Source organism: Coregonus clupeaformis, chromosome 8 (genome assembly GCF_020615455.1).
Source record: "Coregonus clupeaformis isolate EN_2021a chromosome 8, ASM2061545v1, whole genome shotgun sequence".
NCBI classification, from domain to species: Eukaryota; Metazoa; Chordata; class Actinopteri; order Salmoniformes; family Salmonidae; genus Coregonus; species Coregonus clupeaformis.
Genome location: NC_059199.1, coordinates 29,260,018 through 29,283,503, shown reverse-complemented (window position 1 = coordinate 29,283,503; position 23,486 = coordinate 29,260,018). Strand labels below are relative to the sequence as shown.

At 45.2% G+C, this 23,486-nt stretch overlaps 1 protein-coding gene across 1 annotated transcript in view; it reads right to left on the bottom strand.

The window, feature by feature from the left end:
* The window catches only part of LOC121571382 (sodium/hydrogen exchanger 3), a 64,129-nt gene that overhangs the window by 3,825 nt on the left and 36,818 nt on the right, over positions 1 to 23,486 (bottom strand). Inside the window, exons 6-11 of the mRNA XM_041882797.2 lie at positions 14,594 to 14,814; positions 7,043 to 7,245; positions 6,796 to 6,885; positions 4,405 to 4,475; positions 4,126 to 4,255; positions 3,682 to 3,833 (exon numbers count right to left, since the gene is read on the bottom strand). Of these exons, the coding sequence (XP_041738731.1) occupies positions 3,682 to 3,833; positions 4,126 to 4,255; positions 4,405 to 4,475; positions 6,796 to 6,885; positions 7,043 to 7,245; positions 14,594 to 14,814 (867 nt within the window). The remainder of the gene's footprint in view (positions 1 to 3,681; positions 3,834 to 4,125; positions 4,256 to 4,404; positions 4,476 to 6,795; positions 6,886 to 7,042; positions 7,246 to 14,593; positions 14,815 to 23,486) is intronic.

The window sequence follows — 23,486 nt, the reverse complement described above, 5'->3', positions numbered from 1 at the left end:
GCTTTGCTGATGACACTATCTGTGATTTACTTAGATTTCAAGGCACACTTAACCAGCATGGCTACCACAGCATTCTGCAGTGATACGCCATCCCATCTGGTTTGCGCTTAGTGGGACTATCATTTGTTTTTCAACAGGACAATGACCCAAAACACACCTCTAGGCTGTGTAAGGGCTATCTGACCAAGAAGGAGAGTGATGGAGTGCTGCATCAGATGACCTGGCCTCCACAATCACCCGACCTCAGCCCAATTGAGATGGTTTGGGATGAGTTGGACCGCAGAGTGAAGGAAAAGCAGCCAACAATTGCTCAGCATATGTGGGAACTCCTTCAAGACTGTTGGAAAAGCATTCCAGGTGACTACCTCATGAAGCTGGTTGAGAGAATACCAAGAGTTTGCAAAACTGTCATCAAGGCAATGGGTGGCTACTTTGAAGAATTTCAAATATAAAATATATTTTGATTTGTTTAACACTTTGTTAGTTACTACATTATTCCATATGTTTAATTTCATAGTTTTGATATAGTCACTATTATACTATAATGTAGAAAATAGTAGGTGTGTCCAAATGTTTGACTGGTTCTGTACATGAAAAATATTTTCCTTTATTATTTTCCCGTAATCCTACCACCCCTACCCTAATTGGAGTAAACTAATGGACAACAACACTTACACTTCTACTTCCAGCTAATACACTGCATTTGGAAAGTATTCAGACCCCTTGACTTTTTGTTACGTTACAGACTTATTTTTTTCAAATATAAAAAAAAAGGAAATATAACATTTACATAGGTATTCAGACCCTTTACTCAGTACTTTGTTGAAGCACCTTTGGCAGCGTCGAGTCTTCTTGAGTATGACGTTACAAGCTTGGCACACCTGTATTTGGTGCTTCTCTGCAGATCCTCTCAAACTCTGTCAGGTTGGATGGGGAGTGTCACTGCACAGCTAATTTCAGGTCTCTCCAGAGATGTTCGATCGGGTTCAAGTCCGGGCTTTGACTGGGCCACTCACAGACATTCAGAGACTTGTCCCAAAGCCACTCCTGCATTGTCTTGGCTGTGTGCTTAGGGTCGTTGTCCTGTTTTGTGCCCCCTCGGGCTTGTGCGGTGGAGGAGATCTTCATGGTCTATACTCAGCCTTGTCTCAGGGTAGTAAGTTGGTTGTCTGTTGATATCCCTCTAGTGGTGTGGGGGCTGTGCTTTGGCAAAGTGGGTGGGGTTGGCCCTGTCCAGGGATACCCCCCCCCCGTCAGCCTCCAGTATCTATGCTGCAATAGTCTATGTGCCTGGGGGGCTGGTGTCAAGTCTTTCCTATCTGGTGAAATTCTCCTGCCTTATCTGGTGTCCTGTGTAAACTTTAGTATGCTCCCGCTAATTCTCCCATCACTTGCTCTCTCTCTGAGGACCTGAGCCCTAGGACCATGCCTGAAGACTCCTGGCTGTCCCCAGTCCACCTGGTTGTGCTTCTGATCCAGTTTCAACTGTTCTGCCTGCGGCTATGTAACCCTGACCTGTTCACCGGACGTGCTACCTTGTCCCGGACATGTTGTTTTCGACCTTCTCACTCTCTCTCGCTCTCTCTACCACACCTGCTGTCTCGACCTCTGAATGCTCAGCTTTGAAAGGCCAACTGACATTTACTCCTGAGGTGCTGACCTGTTGCACCCTCCACAACCACTGTGATTATTATTTGACCCTGCTGGTCATCTATGAACGTTTGAACATCTTGAAGAACAATCTGGCCTTAATGGCCATGTACTCTTAAAATCTCCACTCGGCACAGCCAGAAGAGGACTGGCCACTCCTCAGAGCCTGGTTCCTCTCTAGGTTCCTGCCTTTCTATGGAGTTTTTCCTAGCCACCGTTCTTCTACATCTTTATTGCTTGCTGTTTGGGGTTGTAGGCTGGGTTTCTGTAGAAGCACTTTGTGACATCTGGTGATTTGGTCATGTGTAGTACCTACTATATAATTTTGTAGCCAGTCAAGATGCTCTAAATTGTGCATCTGTAGCTTTTTGAGGATAGTAAATACTACAGTATACTACAGACTGCAAAAAAACTACAGTAAATACTACAGGTATGTTTGCAAAAACACAACAGTAATTACAATAGTGTATATACTACAGTATTTAATTTGCATATACCCTTCCTATTCCCCTCCCCCATATCCCAATTTGTGCCACCCATAAATGAGGAAACCTACATTCCAAGTATAGACCATATATTGTGTTCCCTAAAGGTTATAGAAAAAAACAGAAGCTCTGAACTATCCGTTCAGAACTCCTACATTCATTCAAGTTATGGGAAATTTGCTCTTTGAGTATTTTGTCAAGTAGTTTTCCTCAAGGAGAAAGTGCCCAATGCTATGTCCAAGATAATAAAACAAAAACACTACAGTAAATACTACAGGATACTACAGTCCGCAGAAACACTACATTCATGACTATGGTCGTTTTTTTGTATATTTTTTTTACTACAGTATTTATACTATAGGAAACTGTAAATACTGTAGTATTGTTTTCATGTGGGTGTTGAGCACATCCTAGAAGGTTTGAGACAGCCTTTATCCTAGAAGGATCCACTAGGCTCATGCAATCTCCTCGGGGTGGTCACTAGTTCTCCATCAACTTGGTTAACTGTCATGCAACATCATTTCCATCCTATCCTACAATATAGGGATTTTACTACACTGATGACTCGCAACCGCTAGGGTGCATTCACTCCCTTCACGAAGCAGACTGGCTCCCAGACTGTTAGACACAGCAGGCACTTTTCACCTGTTCAGCTAGCTATGCTGTAGGTATAGCCACCGTTGGGCACCATGCGTAGGGTATTTGTTTCCCACAACAGCGACCCGGGTTGGCCGGCCGTTTGCTAAATTGGTGCCGAATATGGGATGGTGACTGTGGGACCATTGGAACACACCATGCGTGTTTTCTTAAGGTGATGCCTCTGTAACAGATCGTCCACTCTGTTCCCCTGTATTGCAGTCTTGCTAGACTGATACAGACGTCTAGCCTCCTTATTGGAGCAATATGACAAGGGAACCCCCCATCTATGAAAGGAGGGATTGCGCTATGCATGCCAAAATCCCATTCCTATGGTCCCGTTCCTGGCCCTGCCAGTCTTACTGGCATCCCGTATAGCAGCTTTTCAGCCGCAGGAAGGCGTACATCGCCTACAACCAGTGACCAAGCAGATAGTTTGCGCCGCTGGAAAGCATGGAAATGAGTTCTCTAATTTAATACTGCTTTACTTAGCCATTACATCCGCAAAGCAGGTGAGTAAGCTGCAAACACTATCAGTTTCAGTGCCTGTACTTTGCCCCATGGTTGTCCAAGGTTGCTTCAACCTAAACCCGTGTTTGTGCCTAAAGCTAGTAGTGCTTGCTATAGCCTCTCTTTAGAGCTGTTGGCCATGTCAAACATCCTTCCTTCCAATATGCTTTCTATGTTAGAATTGCCAGAACAATCTGAGATACCAAAAATATTTTTTGCTGGCGTGGAATCACCCAACAGGGTTTAAGTTTACATATCCGCCTTCCCAAGTTAATGATGCATGTGTTTTAGACATGCATAAGGTTGCATCCCAAATGGCACCCTATTCCCTATAGTGCATTACCTTTGACCTCAGCCCTATGGAATAGGGTGCCATTGGGATGCAGGCAATGTTACTTACAAGATGGAGGAGACTGGAACATGATCCGGTCCCATATTTTCTGTCATGATGTAAGGCATTATCTCTGAGAAATCGGCACCAAACTTCTTATTGAAATCCACATCGGCCTTGCTTTCATTCCGTACGAACGCCAATGAGCCTCTGCGTTCTCCCTATGATAATGGGATAAAAATACTTAATCAAATCAAAGTTTATGGTCACGTACAAAGTTTAGCAGATGTAACAGTGCGTGCAGTGAAATGCTTATGTTACTAGCTCCTAACAGTTCTAATAACACAACCATTTCGCTGCACCCGCTGTAACATCTGCTATACACATTTTTGTCATGGTATGCCATCCAATTTTTCTATTTGTTGTAATGTTACAGTAAATCAGTGATCCTGGAGGTTAACCTATTGTGTAGCATTGTAACTACAGTATTAAGTTGTCATGGCTTTCCCTGACCTCTTTCACATAGCTTGAAGCATCCTTGAGGTTGAGCTTGTGGAAGATGTTGAATATTTGGTCACAAGACTTCCTGGCAGAGGATGTCATCAACAGCCAGTACAACCACTTCTCCTCAAAGTTATTCCACCTTAGAAGGATATCAGAAGAGAGTCAAAAAACTATTTAGTGCTCACTTTAGTCTTTGAAGGAATGGTATGTAATACATTTATTTAAATAATACTTATATGATAATAATAACTTATTGATGTTGCTAATATGATGTTAGTGTCCACATACTTATCTTTCATGTAGTTATCTCCTATTTGTCCAGAAATGTCCTCTATGGCGACAAGCATGTGGTCGAAGGTCTGAAAAAATAAAAGAAATGATGAGTCATGGATTTATTTTGTCAAGATTATATTTCAATTGACCAATTTCACACACTTTTAGATGAACTGGTTGATGTTTTATAAAAGAGGGTTTAGCTACTGACACTCAGCCCTTGATGAACAACCTTCATCTTGCAGACCCATCCGCCTCTATTCACCTGTCCCCCTTGCCACTAACTGCTGTCGAGTTCATGTTTGGGGGGGCCAGTTGACATGTGCATTACTGGACACAGGTTCCACAGTGACCCTTAACCACCTGGTGCTTAACCTTGATCACAGTAACTGGAGAACGAGCTCCTATACTGGGAAGCTGTGAAGTCTACAGGTGGGTGACTGTGAGGCTGAGGCAAAGCTTGACTTCCAGACAAATACCATTATGTTCCAAGATGATAAACCCATTCCCCTTCTCAGTGAGTCTGCCTTCCCACGATGCCCACTGACCAGAAAAGTGACACTCCCAGTACGAACAAACCAACCGTGCCCTAGCCTTCTGTGGGAAGCCCCCTTTCAGAGTGCACGTTCCCCCTCTCCAATGATAGCCACCACCATGGAGCCCCATGAGGAACTACAGCCCCCGCCTACACCAGTTCTACAGATGGCAAGTGTCACCACAGACACAGAATCAGCAGCAGTCGCCACTGTCAAAGCCATGTGGGAGCAACTTTACACATTCCGGCACAGCTTTGCTGTCACCCCTATTGATGTAGATCGAACCCACTTGGTGCAGCACACCATTGCCAATGCGCCAGATGGATGCCCTATGCCTGCGAAGCCGCAGCGGAGGAGCTCATAGAACAGATAGCATCTACTGACCCCAATGAACCGTGATAGGCCTCCCCGTAGTCATGGTCCCCAAAAAGGATGGACCCTGTAGGTTCTCTGCTGACTATCGGCAACTTAACAACAAGATGGTGAAAGACTCCTACCCACTGCCTCGGATAGACAGATGCCTCGATTATGTCGCTGGCTCAGCTTGGTTCTCCTCCCTGGACCTACGGAGCGGATACTGGAAGGTACCTCTGGCACCCGAAGACAAAGCAAAGACATTGTCTTATGGAGAAGGTTCTCAAAGGTGTGCCCGGAACAATGTGTATTGTATTTCAATGACCTACTGGTGGGTGGGACAAGGTTTGAGACTGCGTTGGAAAACATTAGGGAAGTTCTGGGCCGAATCCAAAGAGCTGGGCTGAGTGCAGTTTCATGCAGAAAGAGGTTACCTTCCTCGGACACAGAGTCAGCCAGGCAGGCGTCATGACAAAGCCGGACAAAGTCGTTTTTACTGATATCCACATGGCAGTCAATACTCTCTTTGAGTGGGGGATGGACCAACAGCCTTTAACATCCCGAAGCAGGCTTTGTGTCAGGACCCTGTGTGTATCGCCCCAGATCTGGGAAATCTGCCAGCAGTGAAGGCCTCGTGCAGTCTTGTCGCAGCTGACTTCAGAAGGAGAACGAGTTGTTGCATATTACAGTCGCACCTTTGACAAGCCTGAGAATAATTATTGTGTAACCCGCCGGGAGCTTCAGGGAGACGGGTATAGCTCATTCATTTTAATGGCATTCGCTTTTAACATTATAATGTGAATCAAGTATATTTTAAAATGTTGTGTATTCAATAAAGGATACACGTTTTGAAAGTGCTATTGTGTACATGATCTGGGGTTATAATTATGTTTGTATTTTTCAGAGAGCTTTGGAGAGGCCTTTCGCTGCTCTTACTGTTGAGTTAGTTAGTGTCCCGATAGGTAGGTCGTTGAGCTGGTATCCAGGTAAAATACTTGGGGTTGCCTTAGTAGGTGGACTAGTTAAATTGTCTTTTTATATATATATATATATATATGTTTGTATGTTGTGTCACCACTCTTCCCTAGAGACCTCCTGGGTTGGCTGTTCTTAGGAGGGAGCTATTTGATTCGAAAGCAGACTGTGCATTCTCATGCCATTTACCACCAGTTTGTTATCCTATAAGAGTATTATACCACGAGTGCGCTATCTCACACTGTTTCATCACGAGTGTAGTAGCTTACAATGAGTATTTCATCACGAGTGTGCTTTATTTAAAGTCTGCATGAATCTCGCCCTGCTGCTAATTTATTTGTGTGTTCTCCTCTTAATAAACCGTGGAACTTTGGAACTCTGTTTATAAAATTCATTTGACAGACCTGTGATTGAAAAACTGGCATAGTACAGTTTACTAAAAGTAGAAACGTTACTTTTGGGATTTATTCGAGAGATGTAAGGTTTGTTGTCTGATTCTCTGCGGTTGATGAACAACAAAGACTTCTAATCAGATAGTTACCCTACTCTGTATTTTTTCAGCTAGTGTGCGTTCTGTCACTGCTGCTCTCTTCACTTTCAGCCAGGTGACCAGTGGTTTCATGGTTATTCCCTGCAACAAATAAGGAGAAAATATAGTCAGCTGGTAACAAATTAACATATACTGTACCAGTCTGTTCAAGTCAAGACATATTACATTGTATGAAAGAAAACTACAAATGGTGAAATATGTATGGTCTGATGTTTGACATTTAAATGAGCTATTTTACCTGCAGCATCACAGTGAAGTACACTACTATGAGGGTGGTGCTGATCATCAGATTCTTCTCCTTGTACTTATTCTCATCCAGCAAGAGCACAAGGCCATAGGCTACGGCCCCTCGTAGGCCACCGTAGCCCATCACTACTTGATCAATAAAGTCCAAGGGAACCAGTCGGTACTGGTTCAGAATCCAGGTCAGTAAAAAGACCCCTATGATATAAATACACACATATATTTCTGTTACATGTACAGTGCCTAGTGAAAGTCTACACACCCACTGCAGTCTAAACATTTTGCTGCCATAAAATTACATGTAAAAAGGGATTAAATTAGTTTTCCTATACAGATCTGCACAACCTACTTCACATTTTCAAAGTGAAATAAAATTATAAAAAATATTCCTAATTTTTAAAAATACAGTACCAGTCAAAAGTTTGGACATAACTACTCATTCCAGGGTTTTTCTTTATTTTTACAATTTTCTACATTTTAGAATAATAGTGAAGACATCAAAACTATGAAATAACACATATGGAATCATGTAACCCAAAAAGTGTTAAACAAATCAAAATATATTTTATATTTGAGATTCTTCAAATAGCCACCCTTTGCTAATCATGTTATTCTACCTGCGACACGGTAGTATTGCTCATGTAAAAATATCTTTCTACCTCAGTCCCCCCTCCTGCTAGCTAACTACATCGCTAGCTAGTGTGACTTGGTTAGCCCATGCTGCAAGGCTTAAGCTAGCTCGGCTAGCTCGCTGCAAGGCAAGCTAACCTCGCAATTCTACCTAGCTCGGCTAGCTCTCCCCCTCACTTAGTTTAACCTGCGTTTATTCGCCGGTACTAACTAGACCGTTGACCCGGCCACACGCCTCTTTCGGTCGTGGGAGTAGGCTAACCTAAAGGCTAACACTATCCTAGCTCAACCCCTTCAGCTAGCACCAAGCTAGCTACAGTACAACTCCAGGTAGCTGCTAGCTAATGTGGTTCAGCCTCGTTGATATAGCGTTCTCTACTGTGCTAATCGCTACTAGTCATCAGCCACAAGGCTTCTTTCTTCCCAAAACGAGCTTAGCACAGCACTCAAATACCCATGTTCTTGTGCTTGCAGTTCTAAGATTGCTAGGAAGGATGTTCACCATCTGTGCATAATGTGCTTGGGACGGAAACATGCCAAGATGGCACTCAAGGACTTTGAGTCCTACGATTGCTGCAAGTCGCTAACTGAGGCGAATCTGAAGAAGAGACTCAAACCGGCCTCTCTCTCGGTAGCCCGGTTCAACCCACGACCAAGCACAGCTGGAACGAGATCATGGATAGCCTCAATTCTGCCCTCTATCAGTCTTGGGAAAAGGCAAATTAGGGGACGATGAGGATGATGGAGCGATTAACTTCGCCAGTCTCTTTGAGGCGGCACCTGACATGGAGGTCGACCAGGTCCCACCCTCTCAGACTCTTAGGCGAGACAGCCCCGAAGACAGAGAAGACGCCATTGCTCCACTGGAGTTTGGGTTCCTTGATGTCTGTAGGCGAGCCGCGACGAGACTGGAGATCGAGTGGCCGGCTCCCCCGGGGAACAGAAACCGAGAAAGGGATCTGTACGATGGGAGAAGACTTTCCACTAGCTCAGCCCCAATAAAGCAACTGCTACCTGCAGTTCCAGCTTGCCTACGGGAAGCTAAGTGCTTGTGGAATACTGTAAGTCCCTTACTGGCAAAGTGCTGGCTAAGGCTCCCCGAGCTTGGACAAGCACAACATGGAGGAATCCGAGTTTTGCAGCCCCCATAAAAGCCGATTTATGCTTGATCCGGCTATATGGTGCAGAGGCTCCGTATGGAGGGTGTGAGACAATTGCTCTCTCGCTCACAGTAGCCCTGTGGGTTGACATGGTTAACCTCCCTGTGTCACGACTTCCTCCGAAGCTGCCTCCTCTCCTTTTTCGGGCAGGCTTCGGCGTTTGTCATCACCAGCCTTCTAGCCACTGCCGCTTCTCATCTCATCATTCCATTTGTTTTGTCTTATTTATTATACACACCTGGTTCATATCCCCTCATCAGTACCTATATAAGTGTTCCCTCTGCCCCTTTGTCTTTGTGTGTGATTGTTTATTGTGGAGGTTAGTTTAGCTCGGAGGAGCTCCATGTATTTTGTATCGCCGGGATATTTCACCCGTGTGCCTTGTTGTTTACCAGTGCGCCTGATTACTCACTGTGTTTGACGCATTGCTGCATACCGCTGTGCCTTCGGAATAAACCCTTTTATTCTGTGATTTACCCTCCTGCGTCTGTCTCCTTTTAAATCACTCGCCACAGAATCACACACCCGACATGAAGTCAGCAGGAGAAGAGCACATGCCTGGAGTCGTGGCACGGATCCGGGAGCATTCTACAATGTTAGCAAGCTTGGGAGAAGTGATGGATCGGGTTCTCCAGGTCATCCAATGCCTGGAGAGGAGAGGACCCAACCCGTCGGGACCAGCTGAGCGACCGGATCCAGCCACCCACACCCCAGCACCCAGAGGGATTAATCTCTCCCGACCGAAGGATTATGACGGGACAGCTGCCCGCTGCCAGTGATTCCTCCTGCAGCTGGAGATCTACTTCTCGTCCATCAGCCCGGCTCCATCACGCTTCTTCACAAAATTAGATCTCCGGAGTGCATATAACCTGGTGTGTGTCCAAGAGGGGGACGAGTGGAAGACAGCATTCAGCACAACCACAGGGCATTACGAATACCTGGTGATGCCGTATGGTTTGATGAATGGTCCATCCGTTTTCCAGTCCTTTGTGAACGAGGTGTTTCGGGACATGCTTGTTCGCGGTGTAGTGGTCTACGTTTTGGTGTATTCCGAGACTTGCACCTCGCCCTTCGAGCTCATCTCGATAATAAGTGACATTCCAGTCAGCCGGTTCTCTACCTGCTTATGACCAGTCCTGATGTGGTTGCCTTTCGCAGGGTCCCGTATGGCACCCTTGCAAACAGAACCCTTTTGACCACTGTGTCTGCCCCAGTCACCAGTTGGCTAAATGCCCTGCGCACAACCAGCGTGTGGACCGTTTTCCTTCAGCCTGCTGCTAACACGCAGTACCTATATGTAGCCTGCTTAACCTCTCTCTGTGATTCAGGTCGAGTAGTTTATTCATGGTCGGCTTTTGGGATTCTTTCTGACTTCCTGTCCGCTGCCTTTCCCAGAAGAGCATCTCCTTTCGTTCCAGTGTCTGCTCTGTGCCTTTGCTGGAGTGGACAAAACCCTTTTACTATGCTGTTATGCTCTCCTTGGTACCTGCCTTCGACAGAAGCTGGATACCTTTCTCTTCTCCTACACTATCCTGCTGGGATAGTGGGGGCTATTAGGATTTATTCTAATAGTTGGATGTTGGCCTTCGGAGGGGGCCTACTACGGCCCTCTCCTACAGAGAACTGAGCGTGTTTCCTTTTGGGGTATCTCCTCTGGGAGATCGGTTTCGGGACCTCTTAGGGTCATCTGTGCCGGGACCTCCTGGCTTTTGGAGAGCAAGTTGCGATACAGGAGTTCACTATATCCCATTGTGAAATACGGAATGAGTAGTTGAAATATAGAACTCAAGGTTATTTACATAACCCTGGTTCTCTGATATTATGAGTGAAGTATTTCACTGCACCTTTGAAAATTGTCAGTGAGTGGGAGAGTGGCACTTTTAAGCAGGGGGGGTCGGACCCTTTTCGCTGTTCTCCCGGTCTGTCTCCAACAGATGTTTGTGATTTGGTTCTTCGAGTTATGGGAGTTCCGAAACAAAATCCTATTGTGAAATATTTCACTTATAACCCCGGTTCTCTGATATTATGTAAATAACCTAGAGTTTCACCATGTGTTGTATTGGATTTGACACAAACCTGTAGTTTTTAATTCAGTTTTGAAAAAGTTATTTTCTTTGCTGTGTTGTGTCACGCCCTGGCTCTGGGGACACTGTTATGTTGAGCCAGGGTGTGTAATTCTATGTTTGTATTTCTATGTTGGCCTGAGTGACTCCCAATCAGAGGCAACGAGTGTCAGCTGGTTGTCTCTGATTGGGAGCCATATTTAACTGTCTGTCTTTCACTTTGTGTTTGTGGTTTCTTGTTCTTATTTGGTTTGTGTTCAACCGTAGACATCACGTTTTCGTCTGTTGTTTTGATCGTGTGATCATTCTAATAAATATAATGTTCGCATTCAACGCTGCGCCTTGGTCTCTCCCTGACGATCGTGACAGAAGAAACCACCAAAACTGGACCAAGCAGCGTGTCCAGGAGCCATCGCCTGGGGAATCGCTTGCAGATCTCCGTGGCAACCTCAACTGGGTCCAGCCTTGTAAAGAGCAGAGTGGATGGACTTGGGAACAGTTGAGGAAGAGCTTCGACTGGGTCAAGCCCATTGAGGAGCTGAATAGCGGGAGTTGGAGACAGAAGAGCGAGAGTTGGGCGAGAACGATAGAGGCCTGGCCCACGGGGAGGAGAGACCCCCAGAAAATTTTTAGGGGGGGGCTCACGAAGTCGGGGCAGCAGGAGGCCGCCAGGTTACGGGGGCCACTGGTCGAAGAGGGGATGGAAGGTGGAGAGGCACGGCGAGAGGTACTGGGGTGTGTTACCAGTCCGGTCCGGCCCGTTCCAGATCCCGATGTAGGGCCAGTGGTGTGTGTCCCCAGTACGGTCCGGTCTGTTCCTGCTCCCCGCACCAAGTCAGTGGTGCGCTTCGTCAGCCCGGCTCGGCCCGTTCCTGCTCCCCGCACCAAGTCAGTGGTGCGCCGTCAGTCTCGGCTCGGCCCGTTCCTGCTCCCCGCACCAAGTCAGTGGTGCGCTCGTCAACCGGCTCGGCCCGTTCCTGCTCCCCGCACCAAGTCAGTGGTGCGCTCCGTCAACCGGCTCGGTCCGTTCCTGCTCCCCGCACCAAGTCAGTGGTGCGCCTCGTCAGCCGGCTCGGCCCATTCCTGCTCCCCGCACCAAGTCTGTGGTGCGTTTCGTCAGCCCTGTCCGGCCCGTTCCTGCTCTCCGCACCAAGTCTGTGGTGCGCGTCGCCAACCCAGTCCGGCCCATTCCTGCTCCCCGCACCAAGTCTGTGGTGCGTTTCGTCCAACCGGCTCGGCCCGTTCCTGCTCCCCGCACCAAGTCTACGGTGCGTGTCGCCAGCTTCGGCCCGGCCTGCTCCCCGCACCAAGTCAGTGGTGCGTTTCGTCAGCCCTGTCCGGCCCGCTCCTGCTCCCCACACCAAGCCAGTGGTGTGCGTCGTCAGTCCAGCACGGCCCGTGCCTGTTCCCCACACCAAGCCAGTGGTGTGCGTCGTCGGTCGGCACGGCCCGTGCCTGTTCCACTGGTGCCTGGTCCGGCACCGGTCAGATGCGTTACGCCGGAGCTAGAGCAATCCGCTCCATCAGTGTGCAGTCCAGCTCCGGCCAGCGGGGCCAGACCGGACCAGGGGTACTTTGGGGGTTGGAGAGGAGTGGGGATCAGGCCCGAGCCGGATCCGCCGCCAAGGCGGAGTGCCCACCCGGTCCCTCCCCTGTGGTATTTAGTTGGCGCGGTCGGAGTCCGCGCCTTTAGGGGGGGGTACTGTCACGCCCTGGCTCTGGGGACACTGTTATGTTGAGCCAGGGTGTGTAATTCTATGTTTGTATTTCTATGTTGGCCTGAGTGACTCCCAATCAGAGGCAACGAGTGTCAGCTGGTTGTCTCTGATTGGGAGACATATTTAACTGTCTGTCTTTCACTTTGTGTTTGTGGTTTCTTGTTCTTATTTGGTTTGTGTTCAACCGTAGACATCACGTTTTCATCTGTTGTTTTGATCGTGTGATCATTCTAATAAATATAATGTTCGCATTCAACGCTGCGCCTTGGTCTCTCCCTGACGATCGTGACATGTTGTCTTGCAGTATTACTTAACGGCCTTGTTGCAAACAGAATGGATGATTTGGAGTGGATTTTTTTTAACACAGGCTTTCTTCTTTTCACTTTGTCACACAGGCAAGTAATGTGGAGTGAATGCAATGTTGTTGATCATCTGACCATTTTGAAATATTGTGGTGGCAGCATCATGTTATGGATATGAGTTTGTCAGGATCAAAATAAATATGAAAGGAGCAAAGCCCAGGTAAAAAGTTAAAGGAAAATACTACAGTTTACTACAGAATATTATAGTACTTACTATAGAATTCCGTACTAACTGTAGTATACTCTAGAAGACTATACTCCACACTGTAGTATCCCTTGAGTATGTAGTGCTTACTATAGAATCGTATAGTATGCTGTAGAATACTATACTCTACACTATAGTATCCCTTGCTCAAGTGCAGTACTTACTATAGAATTGTGTAGTATACCGTAGTATAATGTGAAAACACTACAGTGAATACTACTGTAACGTCTGCAAAAACACTACAGTGAATAATACTGTAGTATAGTAATTTAATATGGGGTGTGTAGACTTTCACTAGCGACTGTATTTAAAATATGTATTCGATTCATTTTGAATAACTTTTGAACAAGATACTTTCGAGAGCTGTAATTTGTATTTTCAAAATACGAAATACTTTTCTATACCATTTTGTTATAGCAGTTCACAATTTTGTGGCCCCTTTTACCCTGCATTGGTATTAGAAGTATGATGGCACTGATGTGATGAGAGCATCGGCTAAATTACCAAAATGTACATGTGCTGTAAATGTTCAAATGAACACTCGCAAAGCATGCTCGTTATTATTCTAATTAGCTCTGCCCCCGAAATGAGACCAATAATAATACCCAGTGTGCTTTGCTATTGTTAATTTTTGTATGTATATTTTGGTCATTTAGCAGACAATCTTATCCATAGCAACTTTCAGTCTTAGTTAACTAAAGTAGTAAAAAAAAAACACATCAAAGTCATAGCAAGTAGAACGATTTTTGTTATCGTCATTGAGAATGTTGTTGTATTTTGAAAATACAAAAATACCTAAAATTCCTGTATTTGGTGCCTCCCGAGTGGTCTAAGGCAGTGCTAGAGGCGTTACTACAGACCCGGGTTCATTCCCGGGCTGTGCCACAACCGGCCGTGCCCGGGAGTCCCATAGAACGGCGCACAATTGGCCCAGCATCGTCCGGGTTATGGGAGGGTTTGGCCGGGGGGGCTTTACTTGGCTCATCGCGCTCTAGTGACCCCGGTCGCCAGTTGAACGGTGTTTCCTCAGACACATTGGAGCGGCTGGCTCAGGGAAAAGCTGGCAGGTGTTAAGGTGCGTGGTTATCTAGATACTATACAAAAGTATCCTTTTATTTTATTTTGATACATTGGTCTGTCGGGTATTTCGTATTTGAAACAAGATACTTTCAGATGCATCTTTTGCCAATCTCTGCATACACACACATAGTGTCAGTGCTGGTAATGTGAAGCATTCAACAAGTATCCTTGTGTATAATATTGAGCTACACACACAAGGATTGCAAGTTGGTAATTGCCTAAACTTCCAAACCACAATATTGTTCATCCTGTAGAGATTGAGCAAAATAGAATCTCCATTGATTCCCCCTCTCACAAAATCATACTAAAGATTATGACCCAAACTCACCCATGAACCTGAACACAAAGATGAAGAGGAGTGTGAGGAGGATAAAGGCTGTGTTCCACACCCATATAGACGGATCTATGGCCGAGATGCCGAGGAAGACAAAGATGATGGTCTCTGAGCCATTTGCGAACACCTTCATTGTGGATCGTACCGTGTTGACCGACTTCTCGTCCATGTTGGCATTGATATACTTCTGACAGCAGACGCCACAGAACGTACACCTATGACACAGCAAGAAAAGGGTCATGTCACTTAGAACATATACTAAAATGCAGTAGGTACTGTATGTGATGGTAAATAGAGAGCTTTGACATTGTTGACCAGAGTCAACCTCAAGGGTCATCAATGGCAAATACATACACTCTCAGAAAAAAGGGTTCCAACAGGGTTCTTCGGCTGTCCCCATAGGAGAACCCTTTATGGTTTCAGGGAGAACACTTTTTGGTTCCATGTAGAACCCTTTTGGGTTCCATGTAGGACCCTGAAGGTCCTACATGGAACCCAAATATGTTCTACCTGGAACAAAAAGGGTTCTACCTGGAACCAAAAAGGGTTCTCGTATGGGCACAGCCAAAGAACCCTTTTAGGTTCTTATGATAATGTGTAATTAATTGGGTAATAAAGGATGGAATATAAAATATGAATGTATATATATATTCTACAGTAAACGGGGCACCACCTATCATTTAAGTCCTGAGGAAACTTTCTTAGCAAGTATGGATAGGAGGATGGTTTCTTTTAACTCACAAGGATAGAAAAAATATAATCACAATGATTCTAAACGAGACAAAGCAGGGAATTAAAGTGAAAGAAAGATACATGCTCACACCAATAGGGATTAAAGGAGTGAGAAAAGGCTGCATTGAATGTGTTTACGTTTAGTAGCTCAATCTCTCGGATTCACAAACGCCCTTTCAGTGCAAAAGGTCCCTGTTCAAACAGTTCCGGGTTGGTGTCTTCGTCCAACTGAGATCGAAGCGAGAGCGGAGGACAATCATTCAAATTCCAACATTGGTGTTTGGCCTCCACTCATTGAGATCGGGGGGTCAATAAGCAAGGGGCGCTTTTCAGTTACCAACTACGCTGACGTCTGAGCAGCAGAAGGATTTCGGTCGGCTATGGCTATTATTCGCACCATGCTTTTATAGTTCAGTTCGAATGGACATTGAGGTCAGTGAGTTTGGGGCTAGGTGCTGAGGCTCCTTGCCTGATTGGCTGAAATATTCTGTGGTAGCATGTTCCGTGGTAGCAGGAGGTGCACCCAGCCCCACGGAGGAGAATCCCTTTCCTTAGGGAATTGAATATTGTTCCATTATTGATGGATACATCCTTTGTCCACCGGGAAAGGTGAGTCATTGTTCAGGGTATACTGTTCCCTACATAATGATACAAAACCTGTTCTCCTTGAAAAATAGAGAATTTATTCACAACGGGGAGAATACACAATCTCATTTAACATTTCTACAGCACACAATGATCATAGCATGCATCAGTATAGTTCTTGCCTCCACTTCTTGCCTCTCAGCCTAGATCCTTATATAATGATTTCTCCCAAAAAGCAAGGTTTCTGGTGTTAACAAGAATGTTCTCCTGATTCCAAATGAACGGTCTGGATTCTGTCTGTTTAGAGCAGGGCGAACCATTTGGCGGGCCCCTGCTGTTACGATGCTGTTACTGGTGGACTTACCATTTGGCAGAAGAGGCAATTGACTCAGGCCTCACATCATCAAGGGGCCTCGTGAGCTGGGCGTAATATATATATATATATATTTTTTTTATCATCCTCTTGAGGCCCCTCAAGGTGCCCCCCGCTAACGACCCACTGTCGTGGGCTGCTCAGCTCAGCTCATCACTCTCATTCTGTCTTGCTTCAGCAGGTTGGTTCAGCAGCAGTAAAATCTGAGGGGAAGTTTCAAAGTTGCAAGGGAAATGGGGAGGGAGGGGGTTTTGCCTTCCTAGCTAGCTAGCTTAACTAGCATCTCCCAATTTGATGCAGTCAAGACAGGTACTACATAATCATATTGGATGATAAATAACCTAGTTATGGCAGCTAGTATTCTACTATAACACGAGTCGGCTTGGTTGGTTGCTGTTTCTCGCCCCTCCCCCGCCTGCTAGAGTGGCACCTCTCTCTCCTTTTTCATGTGGTTTTCCAGTAGACTAAACTCTTTGTTGCGTATTGCTACCTTTAACAGTTCAGAAAGTGCATTGCAAAAAAAGTTAAAGGTAAACACCTCTCTCCCTCCTCTCCCTCGCACTTTATTACCTCCGGTTAACTTTATTACCTCCGGTTAATAAAGTTAAAGCTTAAAAATAGACTCTTCTGCTGCTTCCCTCACTCGGATCGGACTGGGACTATACGGAACGGGTGTAGTTGTCCTCGTGTCCGTTCAGAACCGTTCTCTATATTTAATTTATTTATTTATGCATAGTAGGAAAGCCCCAGGTCCATTTCGGAACAGGTCCTACTTTTTGGACCCATGAAGAACTCTAATGTGTAGCCCATGTATCTGATGCTGTCTGGCCAAAAAGAGAATGGCATGTCATACTCTTTTTGGCCAGACAGCATCAGAACATTTACATTTACATTTTAGTCATTTAGCAGACGCTCTTATCCAGAGCGACTTACAGTTAGTGAGTGCATACATTTTCATACTGGGCTACATACAGTGGGGAGAACAAGTATTTGATACACTGCCGATTTTGCAGGTTTTCCTACTTACAAAGCATGTAGAGGTCTGTAATTTTTATCATAGGTACACTTCAACTGTGAGAGACAGAATCTAAAACAAAAATCCAGAAAATCACATTGTATGATTTTTAAGTAATTAATTAGCATTTTATTGCATGACATAAGTATTTGATCACCTACCAACCAGTAAGAATTCCGGCTCTCACAGACCTGTTAGTTTTTCTTTAAGAAGCCCTCCAGTTCTCCACTCATTACCTGTATTAACTGCACCTGTTTGAACTCGTTACCTGTATAAAAGACACCTGTCCACACACTCAATCAAACAGACTCCAACCTCTCCACAATGACCAAGACCAGAGAGCTGTGTAAGGACATCAGGGATACAATTGTAGACCTGCACAAGGCTGGGATGGGCTACAGGACAATAGGCAAGCAGCTTGGTGAGAAGGCAACAACTGTTGCCGCAATTATTAGAAAAAGTTCAAGATGACGGTCAATCACCCTCGGTCTGGGGCTCCATGCAAGATCTCACCTCGTGGGGCATCAATTATCATGAGGAAGGTGAGGGATCAGCCCAGAACTACACAGCAGGACCTGGTCAATGACCTGAAGGGAGCTGGGACCACAGTCTCAAAGGAAACCATTAGTAACACACTACGCCGTCATGGATTAAAATCCTGCAGCGCACGCAAAGTCCCCCTGCTCAAGCCAGCGCATGTCCAGGCCCATCTGAAGTTTGCCAATGACCATCTGGATGATCCAGAGGAGGAATGGGAGAAGGTCATGTGGTCTGATGAGACAATAATAGAGCTTTTTGGTCTAAACTCCACTCGCTGTGTTTGGAGGAAGAAGAAGGATGAGTACAATCCCAAGAACACCATCCCAACCGTGAAGCATGGAGGTGGAAACATCATTCTTTGGGGATGCTTTTCTGCAAAGGGGACAGGACGACTGCACCGTATTGAGGGGAGGATGGATGGGGCCATGTATCGCGAGATCTTAGCCAGCAACCTCCTTCCCTCAGTAAGAGCATTGAAGATGGGTCGTGGCTGGGTCTTCCAGCATGACAACGACCCGAAAAACACAGCCAGGGCAACTAAGGAGTGGCTCCGTAAGAAGCATCTCAAGGTCCTGGAGTGGCCTAGCCAGTCTCCAGACCTGAACCCAATAGAAAATCTTTGGAGGGAGCTGAAAGTCTGTATTGCCCAGCGACAGCCCTGAAACCTGAAGGATCTGGAGAAGGTCTGTATGGAGGAGTGGGCCAAAATCCCTGCTGCAGTGTGTGAAAACCTGGTCAAGACCTACAGGAAATGTATAATCTTTGTAATTGCAAACAAAGGTTTCTGTACCAAATATTAAGTTCTGCTTTTCTGATGTATCAAATACTTCTGTCATGCAATAAAATGCAAATTAATTACTTAAAAATCATACAATGTGATTTTCTGGATTTTTGTTTTAGATTCCGTCTCTCACAGTTGAAGTGTACCTATGATAAAAATTACAGACCTCTACATGCTTTGTAAGTAGGAAAACCTGCAAAATCGGCAGTGTATCAAATACTTGTTCTCCCCACTGTATAGTAAGACAGAGGGGGTTGTTTTGCTCGCTCTGATGCTTTCTCCAGTGAGATTGTTTTAGCCACTTGTGAATTGAAGGAAAGTTGGCTGGTGCACAGTGCACTGTTGGGATGCTGGAATTATTTTGGATGAATATGTGAAGGTAACCAACTTTTTGATGTGAATTGTTTGACAATCAGATGGAAACATAATCACTGGTTGTGTTCATGGCAAATTAAAAAGTAATATATGTTTACAGTTAAATTGTCTTTACTATAAAACAGATTTTTTTTAAATGAGGGGGGAGCCTCAGACTGGCCTCTGCCTGGGGCCTCCAAATCACTAAGTCTGCCCCTGGGTGAAGTCCTGAATAGAACGTTTGAAGTGGATGTTCTGCTATTTAATGGTCCTCTGGAGTGTTCTGGGTCATCCTACTCTCCTTGACCTGTCGGGATCCCGGTAGGGGTTGAGGGGAGCAAGGCTTCGGTTCATGAGACTATGGTTGGCAGTCATACTACTCCTAAGCGCAGGTAGAGTACACAGGCCAGACATCCTGTGATGATCCAGCCTATCATGATGGAAACACATTGGATGGTGTCTGATGGACTCTAGGAATGGGTGAGGGGTGTCCTAAGGGATTTAGGTTTAACTGGGGCGATGTGCAGGCCCTGGGTAGTCAGCTTAAAGTCAAGGAGTTTAGTACCGTCATAGAGAATCTCATCTTGAATGAGTCTAGGTAGTACAATGCGACATCCCCTAGGTGTACTATATCTCCTTCAGGAACCTGGATGAGAACAGTTTGATTTGGGAGAGGCAGCTTAGTGACAGTGTCATGACGATCATATGTGACTATGACGTGGCTGGCCGGGGTACTGACGAGCCACGAATCGCCGGCTATCTCAACCTGCGTGACTGTTATGTCATCCTTAGCGGATACTACAGTTTGACAACGTTCATCCTCAGAAAACGGCTTAAGGCTGCACAGACGATCTACATTATATAAGATGAAGGGTTTACCAGGACACAAGCAGTGAACGTCTTTTGTAGGGTTACACATGATTAGATTGGGGGTCAGATACAGGTCAGGATTACTCTCTAGGTAAGCAACCATAGGAGGGGTGTGGAACTTAACATGCATATACGGTTAAGTATGACTTCACAGAATCTTTCTTGAAAGCCACTCAGGTAAAACAAGGACACCACGAGGACCCTAGAACCTAATATGATAGGATGAAATGGGCCCTCTTTCCAAGGGTGTATACACCAAGTGCAAAGGAAGAAGATCATTTAAAGATCATATGCAAAGCTTCTGAAGATACAATGTCACCCCATGAGCTAAGAGACCTCACCAATGAGATGTGGCATGATGGATATGTCTCTGTTAAGAAACATCACAGTGCTGAACAGTCGGACAACCCACAGCGACATAGGAATAGACAGAGATGTCCTAACCAAAAGTCAGGACACTGGTCCTCATCAGATGCCAGGCATACAGGACCACACCAGTACCTAAGTGAGCAGCTGCTTACAACTCACATAAATATGTTTCTTAATTGATTTTTTTTTACTTTGAGACTTGTGTGTATTGTTGTGAATTGTTAGATACTACTGCACTGTTGGAGGTAGGAACACAAGCATTTCCATACCCCTGCAAAATATTTATCTGCTAAATATGTGTAAGTGACCAATACAATTTGATTTGATATTTTGATTTGTTGTGCACCTGATGGGTAGTCGGCCTATGAACTCTCGAACCGAGCGAGTCAGTTTTCCTGATCAGGAAAACTTTATGGAGTTTAATAGGGTTAAAGAAAAGCGAGATAACTGTAAGATATTCTTGAACACTTCTATGTTTGGGATCAAATTTATTGATAAGACGGGACAACTCATTGAGCTGCTCCAGAGTGTCCAAGGAGTCAAGTTCTTTGTTCCTGACAGGTGTTACTTGGGAGGGGCCAGATTGCTCAGAAAGAGCGGGTTTTCCCAGTTCCAAACCACCTTGCTTTGTGGTGAGATTGTCTGTTTCCCGGTAGGCAACATCTGAATGGGTTTCCCAACAGTCTGCTCTGTCTGGAATCTCACTCCAGCCATATTTCATCATGCCTGATTGGTCAGACAGTATTCTAAACTAGTTCTGGGTATGGCTGGCATTGGATGGTTTGTCAATTTGCTCTTCCGCCCCCTGTTGGGAAGGAATGAGTTCACTTAGTGTTAGCCTAGCATCCTTAAGCTCGGCCGCCTTTTTCACCAGCTAGAAAGATGCATTATGTGTATCAGACTGTACAGTCGTGGTCAAAAGTTTTGAGAATGACACAAATATGAATTTTCACAAAGTCTGCTGCTTCAGTTTTTATGATGGCAATTTGCATATATTCCAGAATGTTATGAAGAGTGATTAGATGAATTGCAATTAATTGCAAATTCCCTCTTTGCCATGAAAATTAACTTAATCCCCCAAAAACATTTCCACTGCATTTCAGCCCTGCCACAAAAGGACCAGCTGACATCATGTCAGTGATTCTCTCATTAACACAGGTGAGAGTGTTGACGAGGACAAGACTGGAGATCACTCTGTCATGCTGATTGAATTAGAATAACAGACTGGAAGCTTTAAAAGGAGGGTGGTGTTTGAAATCATTGTTATTCCTCTGTTAACCATTGTTACTTGTAAGGAAACACGTGCCGTCATCATTGCTTTGCACAAAAAGGGCTTCACAGGCAAAGATATTGCTGCTAGTAAGATTGCACCTAAATCAACCATTTATCGGATCATCAAGAACTTCAAGGAGAGAGGTTCAATTGTTGTGAAGAAGGCTTCAGGGCGCCCAAGAAAGTCCAGCAAGCGCCAGGACCGTCTCCTAAAGTTGATTCAGCTGCGGGATCGGGGCACCACCAGTGCAGAGCTTGCTCAGGAATGGCAGCAGGCAGGTGTGAGTGCATCTGCACGCACAGTGAGGCAAATATTTTTGGAGGATGGCCTGGTGTCAAGAAGGGCAGCAAGGAAGCCACTTCTCTCCAGGAAAAACCTCAGGGACAGACTGATATTCTGCAAAAGGTACAGGGATTGGATTGATGAGGACTGGGATAAAGTCATTTTCTCTGATGAATCCCTTTTCCGATTTTTGGGGCATCCGGAAAACACCTTGTCCAGAGAAGACAAGGTGAGCGCTACCATCAGTCCTGTGTCATGCCAACAGTAAAGTATCCTGAGACCATTCATGTGTGGGGTGAGCCAAGGGAGTGGGCTCACTCACAATTTTGCCTAAGAACACAGCCATGAATAAAGAATGGTACCAACACATCCTCAGCGAACAACTTCTCCCAACCATCCAATAACTTTTTGGTGACGAACAATGCCTTTTACAGCATGATGGATCACCTTGCCATAAGGCAAAAGTGATAACTAAGTGGCTCGGGGAACAAAACAACAACATTTTGGGTCCATGGCCAGGAAACTCCCTTGACCTTAATCCCATTGAGAACTTGTGGTCGATCCTCAAGAGGCGAGTGGACAAACAAAAACCCACAAATTCTGACAAGCTCTAAGCATTGATTATGCAAGAATGGGCTGCCATCAGTCAGGATGTGGCCCAGAAATTAATTGACAGCATGCCAGGGTCTTGAAAAAGAAGGGTCAACACTGAAAATATTGACTCTTTGCATAAACTTAATGTAATTGTCAATAAAAGCCTTTGACACTTATGGAATGCTTGTAATTATACTTCAGTATACCATAGTAACATCTGACAAAAATATCTAAAAACACTGAAGCAGCAAACTTTGTGAAGACCAATACTTGTGTCATTCTCAAAACTTTTGACCACGTGTAAGTGATGAAACCTCCCCTTTGAGGTTTCCATCCTTGTCTGTTTGGGCACTTGGCTTGGAAAATGCAAACTTCTGCAGTCTGGGTGTCAAGGTACCACAACAATGTTTTTATTTGAACCATGAAATAAGACATTGTCATGGTCCTGATTGTCTCTCTATCACAGGTGAAGGATATTTTAAACGAACAAAAATAGTTCTACAAGCATGTCACGGATTCAGCCGAGGCTGCTCCTCCTCCTTGCTCGGGCAGGCTTCGGCGTTCGTCGTCCCCGGAGTACTAGCTGCTACCGATCTATGTTTCGGTGTTTGTCTTGTTTGGTCTTTATTGTTTACACCCGTTTCCCATTATGTTACATTGTATTCCCTTTATAACCCCCTGTCTCTCATTGGTTATTGTGTGTGATTGTTTTTCGTGAGGTCGGCAGTAGCTGTGTTGTGCGAGTATTTGTTTCCTCCCTGTTAGGAGGTTTTTGGGTTTTTTGTACTTTGATTACTGTGTCAGTAAAGTACATCTGCCAGTGGCTCGGTGTCCTGCGTTTGACTTAGTTTTACCGCATACACGTCACCATGACAAAGCAGTTGTTGTAACAACAAGATAATAGCTTTAAGTGTTGTGTCTAAATACTGGTCAACAAATAAAATAATAGACAACCTGACCATAGAGGTCCAGGACCTGAAGAACAGTTTGCTGTTCTCCCAGGGTCAGCTCGATGAGTTTAAACATCAGATCGGCAAGATGACAGCAATCTGTAAGTCATTGAGAGAGGACATCAGTTCTGTATGTGAATCCATAATAACAATGACAGAGAAATCAGAT